Below are 18379 nucleotides of genomic sequence, written 5' to 3'. Positions count from 1 at the left end.
TCTTAGGACTTGGCCATGAGGGCCACAGTGACAAGAGCAGGGCAGTGGCCAGGGCCGCCCCCTGGAAAGTGAAGGGCCCATGCCAGGCTCAGAGCTGCTGAGAAACTGAGAGGAGAGACAGAGATCTGAACAATGTACAGCAATAAATAAGCCTTTCATTATTAAAGACAAACAAAAACCCAAACTACCACACAAACAAAAACCAAAAACCACATGCCATGATGTCGTATTCTCTCTCTTTATTAACATTTATCAGATGTTCTAAACCTCTCCCTTGTTTCCTCTCTGCCAAATCAGGTCCCCTTTAATAGCCCAAGAGGTTACCTAATTAAGAAATCCCCTCTTCCCCATCACAGAGGGACAGCCTGGAGGCCTGAAGGGCCTGCTCCCCAGGAAGAGAAAGGGAGGATCCTTAAAGGATGACATGCTGCCCTCACCATTCCTGAGATGCCCCAGCCCAGGAAAGGCATGGAAACAAGGCTTCTTGTCCTTTCTCCCCAGCCTGAGGGATCAGCCAAGCTGGCTCCTTGTTGTGCTTTCTCACCCTCTCAGGACCACAAATCTGGCTGGAAAAGCCCCCAGGTCAAGCTTTTGCAGGCCCTGCTAAACAGTGTAGCGATTCAGAGACCTGGCAGCAGCACCACCTGCACACACTGTACTGGCCCAGGTCAACAGAATATTCCCTGCCCTGCCAGTCTGAGGAGTAAATGAGCGGATGGAGAGGGTGTTTGCCCAGGGTCACCTTAGGCTTTACCCAGACCCAGCACAAGTGGACTTGTTAAACAAAAGCCACCTCCTCTGCCATGCCCTCCTGCCACGGCTCCTGATCCCCGCGCCCCATGGCAGGGAGCCCACGTACATGCTCACAGGTTATTCCGCTGAAGCACCTCACACAGGTTCTGGTTGGCATCAGGTTCCTCTGTCAGCACCTCCACAGCCTCCCACTCCCCGGATCGGCTTGACCTTTTGATGGCATCCACCACACTCTGCATGTACAACCCGTCCTCGAATGAGGCGGCCATGGCAACAGGGGTGTGGTCCCAGGTGCGGCGGTCACCCTGCCCCTGGAAGGACTGGCGCAGGGCCTGCACCATGTACACCATGCCCTTCAGATAGAGCAGCGGGACATCTTGTGGCCCCTGCTCAGGCAGTCCTGCACCCACGGCCAGTGAGTCCCTCAGGAGCAGCTCCTCTTGTGTGGCAGAGTTCTTCTGCCCGTACAGGTCAGCCCCACGAACAACAAGGCGGCCTGCAGAGCCCACCACCATGACCTCGTGGACAAAGGCGCCTGGCATGTTGAAGTTGAGCGTCACTGTGCTGCACACCCCCCCACCCATGAGCATCTGGAAGAAGCAGAAGTCATCGCTGGTGACATGCCGGATGCCACGGATGGCCGCATTCTGCCTCACAAAAGTCTTGAGCAGCCCGTGTACCTTCTCAGCTCTCCGGCCTGTCAGGTGGGTCAGCAGGTCCACAATATAGGTGCCCATGGTGTGTAGGCCCCCGCCACCCATGAGCTCGTCACAGATCCAGCCATAGCTGGGGCTGAGCAGGCTGCCCGAGTAGATGCGGGCGTCGCAGATCATCACCGCACCCACATAGTGCTCCGCAATCAGCTGCTTCATGCGCACGAAGGCAGGCAGGAAGCGCAGCACGTTCCCCACCAGGCTCATCAGCTGTGGGTAGTAGCGCGAGGCTGTCACCATCCGGAAGGCATCCACCGAGGTTGCTGCCTTCTCACACACCACATTCTTCCCAATACCTGAGAATAAAACACAACAGGAAATCTCACAGTTCCAAGGGGGTTACACTCCAAAAAAAAAAACCTAGTTTCTTCAAGGCAGATGGTTCCAGGGAAGCCTCCTACGGAACCAGGAGGTGGCCTTGGAAAGGAAGCAAGGTAGCTCAGCTTGAACAGAAAACAGTGCCTGTGATTGGGACTGAAGAAATACTTATGGGTCGAAGCAAGACAAGTTCTTAGGGAAAAGTGAAACTTGCAGAGGCAGAAGACATAAACCGGGAGTGGGAGGTAAAGAAAGGTCAGATGGAGAGGTGGACATGCTTCTTGGACATGGTTCCATATCTTTATGCGCTGGTTAGATATCTTGGGGCAAGAGAATCTAATCTTTATTCTATTGTGATGGGCTCTGCACTGTCAGCTATGGTTTAAAACTCCAACACTCATGGGAGTATGAGCAGCCACAAGACACCAACACCTAGGGCACCCCTGGAAGCTTAGGGTGGTTCAAGTTAAAAGAAATCCTACCTTCAAAAGTTTAAAAAGTTAAAAGAAATACCTTCAAATAGAAAACTTATAAAGCCCAAGAAACGGTATAGATTAGACACATACATAGGTTTATGAGTGACGGCAAGCTGGGGAAAGGTGAAAGCACCCAGTTATTCCATTACTCATTCTATAGACACTGCCCATGGTGAATGACTCAAATTCCACTATCATGACTCCCTCAAGAATCTTGGGCTTCTTTTTTTTTTTCAATTTCAGATGAGGGTTTACAGAGCAAATCAGTTTCTCGTTAAACAATTAATACACATATTGTTTTGTAACACTGGTTGCCTCCCCCATGACATGTCAACACTCTTCCTTTCTAAACCTTGGGTTCCCTGTTATCAGCTTTTATGTCCCCTCCTGCCTTCTCATTCTTGCTCCTGGACTGGTGTGCCCATTTCATCTTGTTTTTTTTATGGGCCTGTCTGATCTTTGGGTGAAAGGTGAAGACGTCATGGGCTTCTTGAGGGAACAGGCTCAAGTTTGGTGGGAGCACAGAGCAACTTGCCCTGCAGGTGGCAGGATGAGGGAAGGCTTCATAAGGGAGTGACACTGAGGTTGTCTTAAAGGGAGCAGATGTTCCAGGGTTGTAACGGGGAAAGGGCATCCAGACAGAAAGAACTTGCATGCACAAACACACCGAGGTAGGAAAGGCCCAAGGTTAGGATTCCTAAAGTCCTGGGTGCATGTGCTAGGAAATGGGGATGGAGGAGTCACATGGCATCTATAAGAAATGCAGGAATTAGATAGATAGATGCTCAGTAGTATCACTCACAAAGATATTTAAGGTGAAGGAATAAGTTTGGGGGAGGAATCCAAAACTGAACTCTTGATACTTTCTCCCTAAGTCTTCCCCATCTCAATCAACGGCAACTCCGTTCCCCTGTTTCTTGAGCCAAAATCACCAATGTCCCCCTGCCCCATTTTTAATTATCAGTAACTCTTGTTGGCTCGGCTTTCAAACTACATCCAGAATCTGATGAGTTCACACTACCACCACTGCCACCTTCCTGGTCCACGTCACTACCATTTTTTGCCTGGATTATTATTTTTTTTTTTTATTAACTTTTATTGAGCTTCAAGTGAACGTTTACAAATCAGGTCAGACTGTCACATATAAGTTTATATACACCTTACTCCGTACTCCCACTTGCTCTCCCCCTAATGAGTCAGCCCTTTCAGTTTCTCCTTTCATGACAATTTTGCCAGCTTCCAACTCACTCTATCCTCCCATCCCCCCTCCAGACAGGAGATGCCAACACAGTCTCAAGTGTCCACCTGATACAAGTAGCTCACTCTTCATCAGCATCTCTCTCCAACCCATTGTCCAGTCCCTTCCATGTCTGATGAGTTGTCTTCGGGGATGGTTCCTGTCCTGGGCCAACAGAAGGTCTGGGGACCATGGCCGCCGTGATTCCTCTAGTCTCAGTCAGACCATTAAGTATGGTCTTTTTATGAGAATTTGGGGTCTGCATCCCACTGATCTCCTGTTCCCTCAGGAGTTCTCTGTTGTGCTCCCTGTCAGGGCAGTCATCGATTGTGGCCGGGCACCAACTAGTTCTTCTGGTCTCAGTATGATGTAGGTCTCTTGTTCATGTGGCCCTTTCTGTCTCTTGGGCTCTTAGTTATCGTGTGACCTTGGTGTTCTTCATTCTCCTTTGCTCCAGGTGGGTTGAGACCAACTGATGCATCTAAGATGGCCGCTTGTTAGCATTTAAGACCCCAGACGCCACATTTCACAGTGATTGCCTGGATTATTGCAATCGTTGCTTAACTGGTCTCCCTGCTTCTGCCCTTGCCTACACCAGTCTCTTCTCAACACAATAGCTTGAGTAACTCTGTTAAAACTTAAGATGCAGCAGATCATATCACTCCTCTCATATAATTCAGAATAACAGCCAAAGTCATTACAGTGGCCATACATGATGTGTCCCTTACAAAACTTTCATTTTGTTCTCTTTGCTTACTATGGTCCCTGTCCTGCTCATTCTCCTCTAGCTCCTAGAGGTGAGATGGTGGCTGCTGGGCAGAAAGGCATGGTTGATAGGGAGAGGCAACAATTACTGAAGAGAGGGCTGACAGGCAGGCCAGGCTCCATCGAGGTGGTGGGTGGTTACTCTCAGCTGAAGACCACTCTGAGCAATGTATGCACTTGGGCTTCTTCTTCAGGGCTCTCCAAGCTCTACTCCCGCACTCCACAGGTACTTCCTGATTAGAGAGGTGGCCTCCAAGCCTGGATGCCTATGTCTGGGGGCAACTAGGGCAGGATTGTGCCTTCTCTGGATCCCAAAGTTTATGCTCTCAGTCCTCTGCAAGTTTTCTGAGTGCTTTCAGACGGGACAATGGTTGAAGCATAGATAATCTCTGGTGGCCCACTGCAGGCAGAGTACAGCTTCCCCTGATGGACTCAGATGGATCCCACTCACACAGGCTCAGGAGGGGACTCAACTAGCCACCTTGCAGCAGAAACAATGGCAATCATAAGGTAACACATTTTCCAAGCAAAAAAAACCATTTTATACAAATGATCAATGCCCCACAGGATGGATGGGCCCCAGGACAGCTGACTGCCCCAGAAGAGTCAGTTACTGGTGCTAAACTTGGGCTTGGGGCCAGACATTTCTATGTTCCAATCCTGGTTCTCTCCCTTCATTGCTGAATGACATGGGCAGTTCCTTAACCTCTCTGGGCTTTGGATTACTACACTATAAAATGAGAGTCACTTCCACCTCAGGGTGTAAGACAAGATTCAGTCAAATGAGGTAGTATGTGTAATGTGCCCAGCCCTGCACAATTCTGTCAGTGTTTACCATTGGCATGGGAGAGACTCATCAGACGTCATACATACTCAGAAAAAAAAGGTCTGTAGTGATTTAGTTTTTTTTTTAACTGTACCTTAGATGAAGGTTTACAGAAGAAACTAGTTTCTCATTAAACAGTTAATATACATATTATTTTATGACATTGGTTAACAACCCCATGACATGTCAACACTCTCCCTTCTCAACCTTGGGTTGATTTAAAGACTCACACAGGAGCTACATTTTCCAGCCAAGTAATTTCTACGTTCATTATTTGAAAATCTGATTTTTGAAGAAGTTTTAAAATCAACATGAACATAGATATTTCCTTATTATACGTACTGTTTATCAAGCTTCTTCTAGAGTTAGACCCAGCCTGCCCTGTAGAAGCTGACAAGCTCATCTGAGATAATTTTTGTCTTGGTCTATCCTTCCAGCCCCTCTCACTTCCTCCCCTGCCACGCCCACCACCCTGACCCTCAAACAACCCACAGAGCACTTGCCATTTGCATACTTGGGAGTCTCAGGCCTGAAATCCCAATATTATGCACGAACCTCAATGCTATAGCAAGGAGGAACACATGTAGATCAGCAGCCTATAACATAACTCCTGTTTACAACTTTTTAATCTCCCACTCTTCTCCAAATAATAATGAAAGCTTTATAACAGGTGTAGGCAGAATAGGAGAATGGTTGGCCATGAGTTCCATGCCCACGGCATGGAGCAGTGTGGGCTGGGCAGAGCAGGCAGGGAGGCCAAGGAGAGGGGAAAGGCCCTTGGCACAGAGGTCAGGCAGGAGGGGCCCTGCAGGGAGATTAGCCCCTGACTGCTATTCCTATCTGCTATCAGAGAGTCTCCAGTGTTCCTTGCTGTGTGGGATATCATGATCACCAACAGGAAATTATAATACTTGATGAAAAGTTGGTTGGTTGGCTACTAGACACATCTGGGCTGACCAGGGATGGAATCAGGAAATGTGGTTCTCAGATACAAATGTCCACGTGAGAGCTGCAGCTCAGGCCACCTCAGAGGCTTCCTGCTGGCACTGCTTACTGCTGGGTGGGGGTGGACACTGAAGTGTAGGGTGGTGGTTGGGAAGGGGATGTGGGAAGAGAAAAGGACTTTTGTGGCTGCTGGGAGTTTGGTGGCGATAAAACTAGGATAAAGAATCCCTGTTTCATAACACAGAGGTGAAGGAAGGGGGAGAAATCTCTCTTCTTGAGCCTGAACAGTAGAGGAGCTTTTGAACTGAGGGCCCCGATAGTATGATCGGTATGGGAGTTAAAGGCCATCTTGAGTTAAACCGGCTCTTGCCGGCCTCCTGCACAGGGTCTCTACACTTATAAAGACTTGGGCTGCCTTGAAAGACTAGTTTATGTAAGTTTATCTAGCTTTCCTGCTAGGAAGTCAAAGGAGAGACTAGAGAAGCTGAGACTGCTCTTAGTCTCCAGAGAATAGGGAAAGCATGGCTTTCGAGCACTTTTTAGCTTGGATTTTCTAGAGGATGAACAAGTTTCAAGCTGCAAACCTCTCTCCAGCTCATATCCCCTACATTGCCTGGGAGTGATGTGCCTAGAACACCAGAGGCCCAGAGAAATTGCCCAGTGCTGCTGCAGACCACCTCCGATTCCCTAGTAACATACCACAGGAAACCAGGGTCACAGCGCTTGGCCCAGGAACACGCCTTTGTTTCCTCACCTGAAGGCATGGGACTAGACAAGGGATTTCAAACAACAGGGCAGGGAAGCAAGCCAGGCAGAGTGCCATTTTTGCCTGTTTTATAAAATGCAGGGACTTTACACTTTTCTTTCTAACAAAAAAAGTTCTGCTACTAGAAAAGTAAGTTTGAAAGCCACCAGACTAAATCACACTAACAGACTGGGATTGCATGGGTAATATTTGTGAATGCCTTCATTCAACTAGTATTTACTGGGCACCCTCTACAAAGTATGATGTCCTTCTCCAGGGCCTAAACCAAGCACTGGAGATAGAAAACAGATTATTTTTATACGACCAAAAATTCAGTATGGTTTGTACCTTCAGAGAACTTATAGTTTAATGGGAAAGCCAGCCACTAATCAAATTATCATACAAGTAAATGTACAGCTGTCCTTGTGATAAAAGCAATGAAGGTGACATGGAAGCATATAGTGGGGATCTGACCTGGACTAAGGGTCAGGGAAGGATTCCCAAGGGACTGGTGTTCTTGGGATTAAATTATCTAGGTGAGGATGCTTGAAGAGTAGTCTTTTGTTCACTCAAGAGCCCATAAGGAAAGGGCTGGTAAACTTAGTGTTTTTCTAATGAAGCACAGAAGTGCCAAGAACTGGGCAAAGAAATCCACCTGTTAGTGACAGATTTAAGAAAACATTCAATTGTGGTTAAGAATGTTTGGGCACTTTGCACAGTAAAACACATTTTCCTGAATGACTTCTGAACTAAGAAATAAAACACAGTAGGGTCCCTCTCCCCTTTAAGAAATTCATGGAAAAGCTTTCATGATGAATTTGAGGTAGAAGATGAAAATAAAAAAAAAAAAGGTCAGACAAAAGTGGAAAAGGAGACATCAACAGAAAGAAAGGGCTGTGATAAGAAAAGTACACCTCTGGAGGATAAATCCAATAATAAACTTCAGGAAAAACTAAGAATGAGGGCAAGAAACCATCTTTATGGCCTCAGAAAGGAGGTAAAAACTTAACGATCTAAAAGGTTAACAGTGGATGAAAATGCAATTTTGCCTATAGCACTAAGACATTGTGGGGTGTAACCAAGGTTTTCAAAATAGAAAACAAAGAAGTTGAAATAGATCATTGGTTCTTAGTCTTTAGCATGCGTCAGAATCACCTAGAAGGCTTATTCAAACACAGATTGCTGGGCCCCACTCCCAGATATTCAGTAGTTCTGGGGTGGGGCCTGAGAATTTGCATTTCGAAGAAGTTCCCAGGTGTTGCTGATGCTGCTGGTATAGGGACCACACGAGAATCTCTTAACTAGATGCTCTCTCCAAGGTCCCCGCAGGCCTGACATTCCTGGGATTTTATGCCCATGATTGCCAGAAGAAGAAAGTACAGTACTACTGGCTGGGATGAAAAGTTTTGGCAGAGTAACCGTCTATGTCCTTGCAGTGCGAATGATTACTTTTGTGTGGCTTTCTAGCCATGGTCTTGTAACTTTCATCAGGTGTTTGGGCGGGACTGTGCAGCTAGGGTAATTGTAGCCTACCCTGCGCTGAGAAGCTCCTGGAAGCAGGAGACTGAGAGAGAGCGTGACCTATAACCCGGAAGACAGTGAGAAGTGGTAGCAGCAGAGACTCAGCAGCAGAAGATGGTGTGGTGGGCTTCCTGGCCCACGGAGAGAGAAAGCTGAGTGGCTTTGGGCAGAGGCCGAGGACCAGGGACAGGCATGGCTGGAAGCATGGCTGGCAAGAGGCTGTCCTGAAGGAAGAATTGTTTATTCTGAGCATTTCTGAACCTGAATTGTAACCTGTTACCTCCCTAATAAACCCCATAATCGTGAGTTTTGTCTGTGAGTTCTGTGTGGCCATTGCAATGAATTATTGAACCCAGCAGAGAAGTAGAGTACTGTTGGAGGGCTGGTTGGTGTCAGAATTAGTAAGGATGGAGGAGAAAGGTGGTTTGTCTAACCTCCATCTAATAGCAATCAGCTTTGGGATACTGATCTTGGTTCTCCTTCCCTCTTGTGAAGTTAGAAGTTCTAAAACCTTACAGAGTGGGTCCCACTTTCAAGGTATTAATTTGAACAAGCCATTTTTACAGTCCTATATGTCCTGGTGACACAGTGGTTAAGAGCTTGGCTGCTAACCAAAAGGACGGCAGTTTGAATCCACCAGCCTCTTCCTGAAAACCCTATGCAGCAGTTCTACTCTGTCCTATAGGGTCACTATGAGTTGGAATTGACTCATGGGAATGGGTTTTTTTTTTTTTGGTTTATATGACCTTATACCTGCAAGTCTATTGCTTTCATTCTCTAAGACTTACCTTTTATAATGCTTAGTATAGCACAATGCAAGAAGGATGCTTAATCAAGTAGAAGCTTTAGATGATAATGATAAACTTCTGATGTAGTACAAGTCTGAAAGATCTGACCTAAAATTAGAACACTTTAATAGCTGTGTTGTTGTTAAAAAAAAAAAAAAAAGTTTTTTTTTTTTTTTAGCTGCTGTCAAATCAGTTCCGACTCATAGTGATCCTATGTATGACAGAACAAAATGTTGCCCAGTCTTGCACCACCCTCACAACCGCTGCTATGTTTGAGCCCACTGTTGCAGCCATGGTGTCAATCCATCTCACTGAGGGTCTTCCTCTTATTCGCTGACCCTCATGATGTCCTTCTCCAGGGATCAGTCCCTCCTGATAATATGCCCAAAGTAAGTGAGACAAAGTCTCACCATCCTTGGTTCTAAGGAATATCCTCGCTCTACTTCTTCCAAGACAGATTGTTCTTCTGGAAATCCATGGTATATTCAATATTTTTCACCAACACCATAATTTAAATGCTAAGTAATTATGTCTTTTTTTCTAGCCTTCAAAAGCTCATATCCTTAATGAAAACACAGAAGTAACACAAAGAGAGAGAAAAAAATGGCAAAAAAAAAAAAAAGAGAGACCTATGTGGGAGAAACAGAAAAATATACACTTGTACATATATAAAGAGATTCATACATGGATGGGAATACAGAGTTGGGGAGAGTGGCATCCAGGCTCTTTCAGGATATTGACTCTGAAGACTTTTAAATATGCTGCATTTTTGCAGCTATCAACACGTGCTGCTTGTCCTGTTCACCATCTAAACAGTGTATGAGAACCAGACACTTCTAAAACTTTACAGAATGTGTCCCACTTTCAACGTATTAATCTGAACATGGTCCACCAGCCTACAGAAAAGTCTTTCACGTCTGAGATGACTTAGAATATTTATTTTCATTTCTAGGCTATGTTCAACTCAGGGAACGTTTACCTTCAAAAGAGAATCTTACTTTATTTAATTCTTATCTTCTTAAATTAATTTAATGGAGACAAATCTGCTCTTCTACTTGAGACAACAGGAAAGCCCAGCCTCCCCTTGGAGTGTGATCCCAGTGCCTCTCTCAGTCAGCACTAGGAGGGCAGTCATGTAACATCTTCGAAAGGCCGGAAGGGCAGACAGAGTTGAGAGGGACAGAATTAGGACTGGAGCTGGGGCCTGATGCCAGTGAGTTCAGTGCTCTGTCTACGGCAGTTCATGCACTCATGCCCAGTTCTTTGGGAAAAGTGGAGGAATTCTCCTGACCTCTCCCATCTATGCTGAGGTCAAGTCAGAATTCTTACTAAAAATAAAAAATGAAAGCACACAAGGAGAGAACTTCATAGTTATAACAGGCCCTCTGAGTCCTTTGGGGCCTGAGTGGCCAGTGTCTGAGGGCGGGTCCATCTGACATGGTCCCTCCTGGACCCACCAACGTGGCCTTGGGATCATGTACCTGCACGAACAGACCAAGGATCCTCATTCACACTCCTCACTGCATAGATCAGAAGAGAAGACTATTGGCCCTGCTGCACAGAAGATCTCAGAAGCCTCTGGTCATCCCTGCTCCTTCCTGTTTACATTAAGTGGCCCGAAGTTCGGAGTTTTCCTGTACCAGGAAACAGGAAACAACAGGCTTGTGGCCAAAGAACCCCAGGGTTTCCTCTTTCTTCCTGCAAAGCTTGGAAATGGTCTCTGTGGGGATCCTAAAATCCTGGAAGAAGACAGAACCTCCAGAGCTCTGCATCTGGACACACTTTGCCTCACCAGTGTCTGCCTACATTCATGCCACAAGGGATGGTGAAGAGTCAAGTGACCACAGTGGCTTGATTCCTCTTGAATTAGCCCTCTGTTAACATGTTGGCTTAGCTCTTCTTCTGAACTCAATCTGGGAACCATTATGTACCCTCATAAGAATCTGGGGACCAATGAATAGCTCCAGTGTCACTGTCCTCACAGAGAGTTCTTGGAAAAGACAAACCATCTACAATTTCTGGCCAAAACTTACAAAAAAAAAAAAAACAATTACTCCATCAATTAATTATATGCAGCCTGAACTGTTACTTAGTCTTTTGTCACTTACCTCGTGATATATGTTATTCTAGTCTCCTCCACTGGACTGTGGAATCCTGAAGGAACGGAGGGCCCCTATGTGACACTACTCTGAATGTCCAGAATGACATCAGACAGTGCCTGGTACACAGCAAGCAATTAAAAAATAATTGCCAGATGAATGTTTACTGGTTTGTTTTCCTATTATAAATTAGATTCTATTATAAGACAAAGAGAAGAATTTGCCTGTAGTGGACAAGAAAGAGAAGTTGAACAGGAATTGCAGAAGAGCAGTTCAGCAAATCATGCGCAGCCAGGGGCAGTAGGTAGTGGAGCCCACAGCTTCCAGAGGGAGCAGGAGATGTGGGCAGGCTGTTCTGTGGATCCTGTCAGGGAAGACCTTCCTGCCCTGTGGCAATACAAGATTAGAAAGTCGGGCAGGAAGGGTGTGTGCTCCTCACAGGGCTGACAAAACATGGGGAAATGGCAGCTACATACCTTCCTTTCCTTTCTGTGGTGCTGCATGCCACAGAAATGGAAGAACAAATGTCTCAATCATAACCAATTTCCCAGTGCCAAGGGCTTTAAACTCTGACCTCACAGAGGCAAACTTTACACTGCCTGAAATGTAGTGATCTCTAGCCCCTGTGACAGGGCAACTCTTAGAAAGAGTACTTCCTTCATTTTGCTCAAGGATTTACTGATGGCAAGTGGGAAGGCTGTGTCTTTCCTAGCTACTGGAGTATTTCCTCGCACAGCTAGAGAAGCCCCAACGCAACCACAGCCAGGACTGCTCCAGGCTGAGTGATGCCCCAAAGTATTGGTGCCCGCACTCACAGGCCCAGGAGGAAAGCAGTGACACCCAGAGTACCCCCGCAAAGAGAGACAAAGTGTGCCCTTGCTAGGGCCTGATCGTCCGTACCTAGAGCCTTCACAGATATTTGCCGGGTGAGTGGAGGAGGGATGTTGATGCAGACCAGATCCACATCTTGATGCAGCAAGACATCATCGGTCCGGCTGGTGTAGAAGGTGATGTTCATCTCCTCAGCAAGCTGCTTCGCCTCCTCCTCTGTCTTACCCCACAGGGCCTCGACAGTGAACCCTTCTGCCCTCAGCAGCGGCACGAGAACCCGGGCGGAGCTGCCGGTCCCAAACACGCCCACTCCTGGAAGCATCTTCATCCCAGCTTCTCTGTTCATCAACTCATCTCCTCACAAGAGCCTCTGGTGTGGGTCCCACCTTCCCAAAGTCCTGGTCAAACATGGCTCCTAGAACAGCAAGTGTTACACTGGCTGTTAGTTGGGACACACTTGGCTGAGACTACTGTCTTGACTTATTCAGAAGCAACAAGTTCTCCTCCACAAAAGCACAAATGAAATACTGCTCCAAAATGAAAAGCTACAGAATCTTCTTCCACGGACACTTAAGGATACCAGCAATATTCATCTACCAGGACTCAGGGAAGGAGGGAAATGAGAACTACATTTCGGTTCAGATCCCTGTTCTGCTACTTAATTTTCTGTGTCACCCTGGTCAAAACATTCAATCTTTAGGGCCTTAACGGTAAAATAAGGAGAGTGACTGATCTTTCAAGTTCCCTCTAGCTGTGAAAGTTCACGATTCTATGATATTATGTGACAGAAAGAAAAACAGTGAGTGGGAGACAAAGACTAGTAAAAGAGGAAAGAGAAAGAACCATCTAGGTGCTATACAGAGTGGATTTAAAAAATTTTCTGATATCAAGCACAGGAAAATGTACAATTTCACTAGAAACAAAAATACCAAAAACTTTTTCCAACTACCAAACTGGCCAAAAAAAAAAAGCATGTTTAAAAAGATTTTTGTACGAAGATGCTCACTCCAGCATTGTCTGTAACAATGAAAAACTGGGAAACAATCTATATGTCCAATAAAAGTAAAGAAGAAAACCACACAATGTCCTTTGCTTGGGATCAAAGCTGTGAGGGAAAATCGAGGTGAGAGTCAGGTGTGCTCTGGGCACCAGGTACCCCATAAGCCCCCACTCAGCTAAGTCAGTTTTCCCCACTCTGGCTGCGTATTAGGGTCATTGAGGAGTAACCCCAGACCCACCAAATCAGACTTCGGATGAGGCCACATCACCATCATTTGCCCTTGAAGCTCTTCAGGTGATCCTCATTGGCAGCCAGGGCTGAGAACCTCTAAGTGACATTTAACCCAAAGGAAAGGTTATCTACATTCAGAACTATAACGAAATTTCCTGAGTTTGTTCTATGTATACTTCCCTCAACCCTCTCATTCCCTCTTTATTGTACTAAGATTAAAGAGACAAATTTCCCATCAAAAGTTATAACACTAGCAACAATTTTAAGTTCTACATATTTTATTTCATTTTTAACATTCATTGTTGTAAAAACAATTTCAAACAAAAACACTTTACAATCCCTTCGTCTACCAATTACCTTTTAAAAACTGGATAATTTCTGATCTTGATCACTGCAATATCATCATTTTTAAAAAGTTACATTCAAAATGTGTGTATTCTTTTGCTGTTCTACCTTTATTCACATAACGCTGTTTCACTTGCATCTGCTCACACATTAGTCAACCTATTTGTGTTTAACGGCGATGTAGCATTCCCTCATTCCCAACTGTAAGCACTTGGGTTATACACATCCCTGCCATCCCTCCCATCTCTCTGGCCACTTCTGAGTGCCACTTTCAGGCTCCTCTGCTCTTATCCCTCCATCCCACTTCAACGCCGAGTTCGTGGAAGTCTGTCACAAGCATCCTTCCTCTTTTCACTTTACAGGCTCTCTTAGACCTTTTCTCTTATCCACTTCCAGAGCTTTCATTAGTATACTGGTGACTTCCTCATCTGTAGCATAAACTCGTATTTCTCTCCAGAGCTTCACATCCATATATACAGCTCCTGAATCTCTGTTATGACGTACAAGCTCCGGAAAACTGACATGACCAAACGTAAGCAGATGCAGTAAACGGAGATGGTAAGAGCATATGCTCTGGGGAAGGTATCAGAGACATGTGGATTCAAATCCTTCTTAGCTGAATGAAACCTTTTTCATGGTTTATCATAAAACAGGTCTAATGCTATTAAGCTCTCAGAATCTTTTAGGATTAAATGGATCCAGCTACATGTGCTTAGCACAGTGTCTGTATAGAGTCAGCATTTAATAATTACCATAGCCCCTCCTCAAAAGATTCTCTTCCTGTACCCCATCTCATGGAATGTCACAACCATCCTCCACTCAGTTCCCCAACCCAGAAACATGGCCAGCATACCCGCTTCTCTCTTTCCCTTACTCGTAGTCGTCATAAGAGTCTTGTTGATTCCACCTCTTTGTTACCTCTTCATTTTACCCCTTTCTTGTCATCTCTATGCCACCGTTCTCATCTAGCCACCAGCACCACTCACCGGGATGACTGCAACAACCTTCCATTTGATCTCCCTGTATTTCATCCTTCCTTCCTTCAATAGAGATCTTTCTAAAATGCAAATGGTATCACAACACTCCTTTCCTTTTTAAGCCTTTCAGTGACTTCTCACTGATCTCAGTATGAAGTCCAGATTTTTCAGCATGACTTATAAGGCCCTACATCACCTAGAAATTTCAGGATATATCTAGCTTTGTGCAGGGTCACTTCCAAGGATTATCTCCAAAAGAGATGAGTTTCAAAATACACACTTGAATACACCAATGAGATGAATGCTCTGTGTGATTATTAGCTATAAATCAGTTAAAAGCTGGGGGGACAGTTACATAAAATGACAACCATGGTTTCAGAGTATCTGATGATGTATATATTTTTTGTCTTTTCTTTAAGAATTAAATAGTGGGAAATACTTGTTTTAACTATGGTCTTCTGGACCATGACGCTAAAGCCATATCATCTCACAAAAAAATTGTGCACAAATGTTTATAGCAAAACTATTCATAATATCCAAAAAGTGGAAACAACCCAAATGTCCATTAACAGAAGAATGAATAAAAATAAAATGTAGTATATCCATACAATGTAATATTATTCAGCCATAAAAAAGAATGAAGTACTGATATATGTTCCAAATCAATCAACCTCCAAAACATTACGCTACATGAAAGAAGCCAGACACAAAAGGCCACATATTGCATGATTCCATTATATGAAATGTTCAGAATAGGCAAATCCACAGAGACAGAAAGTAGATTAGTGGTTGCCAGAGGATGGAGAGAAAGGGGAACTGGGAAGTATGGAATTTTTGGGGGGAGGGTGATAGAAATATTCTGAAATTAGGTAGTGATGATTGCACAGCATTGTGACTGGTATACTAAAAACAACTGAATTGTGCACTACAAAATGGTTAAGATGGTAATTTTTTTAAATGTTATATGAACTTCATTTCAATAAAAAAATTTTTTTAAACCTATGTTCAGCTCAGCCAAAAATAGTATCAGATAAAATGCACGTTCACAAAATATGCAGAAATTAATCTCTCTTCAATGGAAAGATTTTCAGTATTAGAAAAACACGTAACAACCCCTAGAGAGTTCTTTCCTTAGGGCAATAAATGACTGTAACTGAAAGTCTTGGTAAACAGAGATGAACATAATTTTAAGCTTTTATTGGTAAGAAGCCATGTAGCTAATCCTTCCAAAAATTAAACAATGAAAAAGTGAAATGTGTATTCTTTAAATTATAAAAATGACACAAATTCATTACAATAAAAAACAAAAACAAACATGCTGCAGTACAACCAAACACCTCATAGGATTTGGTTTCTTGGTTTAGAGGTTTAAGGTCATGATGTCATGGGATAGCCCAGTTAATTGGCCTAATAACATGTTTAGGGCTTCTGTTCTACCTCCTAGTTCTTTGCATAGTGTCTGGGGTCTTAAAAGTTTCCAAGTGGCCATCCAAGGCATAACAACTGGTCTCTATTCATCTGAATAACCAAAAAACCCAATACCAGTACCATCGAGTCGATTCCGGCTCATAGCGACCCTACAGGACAGAGTAGAACTGCCCCATAGAGTTTCCACGGAGAGCCTGGCGGATTTGAACTGCCAACCCTTTGGTTAGCAGCTGTAGCACTTAACCACTAAGCTGCCAGGGTTTCCATTCACCTGAATAGGAGGAAATGCAACGTGTGGCTAATTGCCTCCATGAACAACTGCCTCCTTCACCATGAGACCAGAAGAACTGGATGGTGTCTGGCTACCATCATTGAACATTTTGATCAAAGAGTCTATAGAATTCTGATCAAAAGGGGGAAAATGCAGAGCAGAATTTCAAATTCTCATACAATTCAAGCTTTCTGGAGCCATGGTGGCTGGAGGAACCCCCAAAACTACTGCCCTGAGATAATCTTTAAACCTCAATCCAAAAATATTCCCTAAAGTTTTCTTAAAACCAAAGATTAGCTTAACTAGTAAAAAATATTTTCCTTGAGCATTATGCTCTTTTAAGATGTACCATATTTTTATAAAAATAATGCATGCCTCCTATGTTTGTTTGCCAACTGTGCCCTCCCCCCACAAGGTATTGTCATAAGCTCTGTTACACCAATTTTTTTTTAGATCTTGCTGTAAAAAAAAGGAAATGAGCATAGCACTCTCACAAAAATACCTTGAGGGGATAGCATGTGGTTGGAAAACAAACAGAAGGTACATGGTATTTGCATCAAAGTACAGTATATAAGATTAAAATGACAATGCAACTGGAAAGACTAGAAGGGAACCTTAGGGGGCAATGAATTTATATTAATGGGTTAGGAACAACTGTAGAAGGAGGGCGAGAATGGTTACACAACTCGAAGAATGTAATCAATGTCACTGAATTGCACATGTAGAAACTGATGAATTGATGTGTGTTTTGCTGTGTATATTCTCAACAAAAATACCAAATGTGCTGCACAGAACAGCCTTTGCTTTCTTTGAGCTGATGAACTCCTGGGACTCCTATCTGTCATGTGAGCCTCCCCTCCTATGGAGACCTTACCTGCCTGTCCTACCCAGACAGAGGGAAGGGTTCCCTTGTACCTTCTGAATACTTGCAACAGAAACTGTAACTTACTCCTCTTTGTGTACCCAGGGCCATGAGCACAGCAGGCCTCCATCAATTAGTGAATGAATAAATAAATGAACTCACTGTGTTCAGTAAAGCATGTTCTGGGTGCTCCAACTCACAGCTGTCTCTGGCTTCTGATGGCCACATCCCTCTATGAAACACCAAAGTCACCCTTTGAAAGCATACTAGGTTTTATCCTCACATACTGCTGATAATGATATAGATGGGTGCAGCCATTTTGCCTTATTTATAATTAAAACTATGCACACCTTATGACCCCAAAATTGTACTGTGAATGTATGTCACCCCAAAGAAGTTCTCACGGGGGCCTCAAGAGGGGTACAAGGATATTTACAACATGTCTGTGGTACAGAGTTGGAGGCAATCTGGGGGACCACTGCTGGTAGAGTGGGCAAGAAAATGGGGTCCTCTGCAAGTTAGAAGAAGTGATACTAGATAAATACATAGTCACATGGATGGATCAAACAAACACAGGACTCATTGAAAAAAATAAGAAATTCAATGAGTTCCATTACACAGTAGTATTTACATTACTAAAAATACGTGCACAAAAAACAAAAATATACATTCCACAAGAACTTAAACAAACAAAAGAATACACATTAAATTCATTATGATGTTTGTCTACATGGGGTAGGGAAATCAAAGCAGAGAATGGAAATAAAAGGGAATAAAGAAATAAGAGAGGACCTTGAGGGATAGCGGAAAATGTGGTTCTAAGAGGAACCCCCCCCCACTTTAAAAAAAAAGAAAGAGAAAAAAAAAAGCTTGCATTTCAAATACAAAATGGCAGACCTACGTATCTCTGATCCTACTGACAGGAAACCAGCACAAGCAATCGAATTTAGCAAAATCCAGGGAGCAGCAGTGCTCATTTGACTGGAGGCATTTTAAATTCAGATGTTACACTGACAAGGATGAACCACAATTCATGTATAATTCTGCTGTTAGTTTATTTTCTTATTCTAGGATAACTGATGGTGTTCTAGTACATACTTTTTTTTAAAAAATGGCTTTATTGAGATATAATTCACACAACATACGATTCACTCATTTAAAGTATACAATTAAATGGATTTTAGCATATTCAGAGTTGTACAGCCATCACCCAATCAATTTTAGAACGTATCATCATACTAAAAGGAA

At 44.0% G+C, this 18379-nt stretch overlaps 1 protein-coding gene across 3 annotated transcripts in view; it reads right to left on the bottom strand.

Annotated features, from left to right (window-relative positions):
- Positions 1-224: 224 nt before the first annotated feature.
- Positions 225-18379, bottom strand: part of GFOD2 (Gfo/Idh/MocA-like oxidoreductase domain containing 2) — a 37861-nt gene continuing 19706 nt past the window's right edge. For 2 of the 3 annotated variants that reach the window (XM_003417022.4, XM_010596739.2), the window contains exons 2-3: positions 12087-12432; positions 225-1762 (exon numbers count right to left, since the gene is read on the bottom strand). In XM_003417022.4, coding sequence (XP_003417070.2) covers positions 864-1762; positions 12087-12363 — 1176 coding nt within the window. In that variant the 5' untranslated portion in view covers positions 12364-12432 and the 3' untranslated portion in view covers positions 225-863. The remainder of the gene's footprint in view (positions 1763-12086; positions 12433-18379) is intronic. The other variant, XM_064273915.1, reaches the window with a different exon arrangement.

The sequence above is a fragment of the Loxodonta africana genome, chromosome 21, assembly GCF_030014295.1.
Source record: "Loxodonta africana isolate mLoxAfr1 chromosome 21, mLoxAfr1.hap2, whole genome shotgun sequence".
NCBI lineage: Eukaryota > Metazoa > Chordata > Mammalia > Proboscidea > Elephantidae > Loxodonta > Loxodonta africana.
The sequence above is the reverse complement of the archived record's forward strand: the minus strand, read 5'-3'. Positions and strand labels throughout refer to the sequence as shown.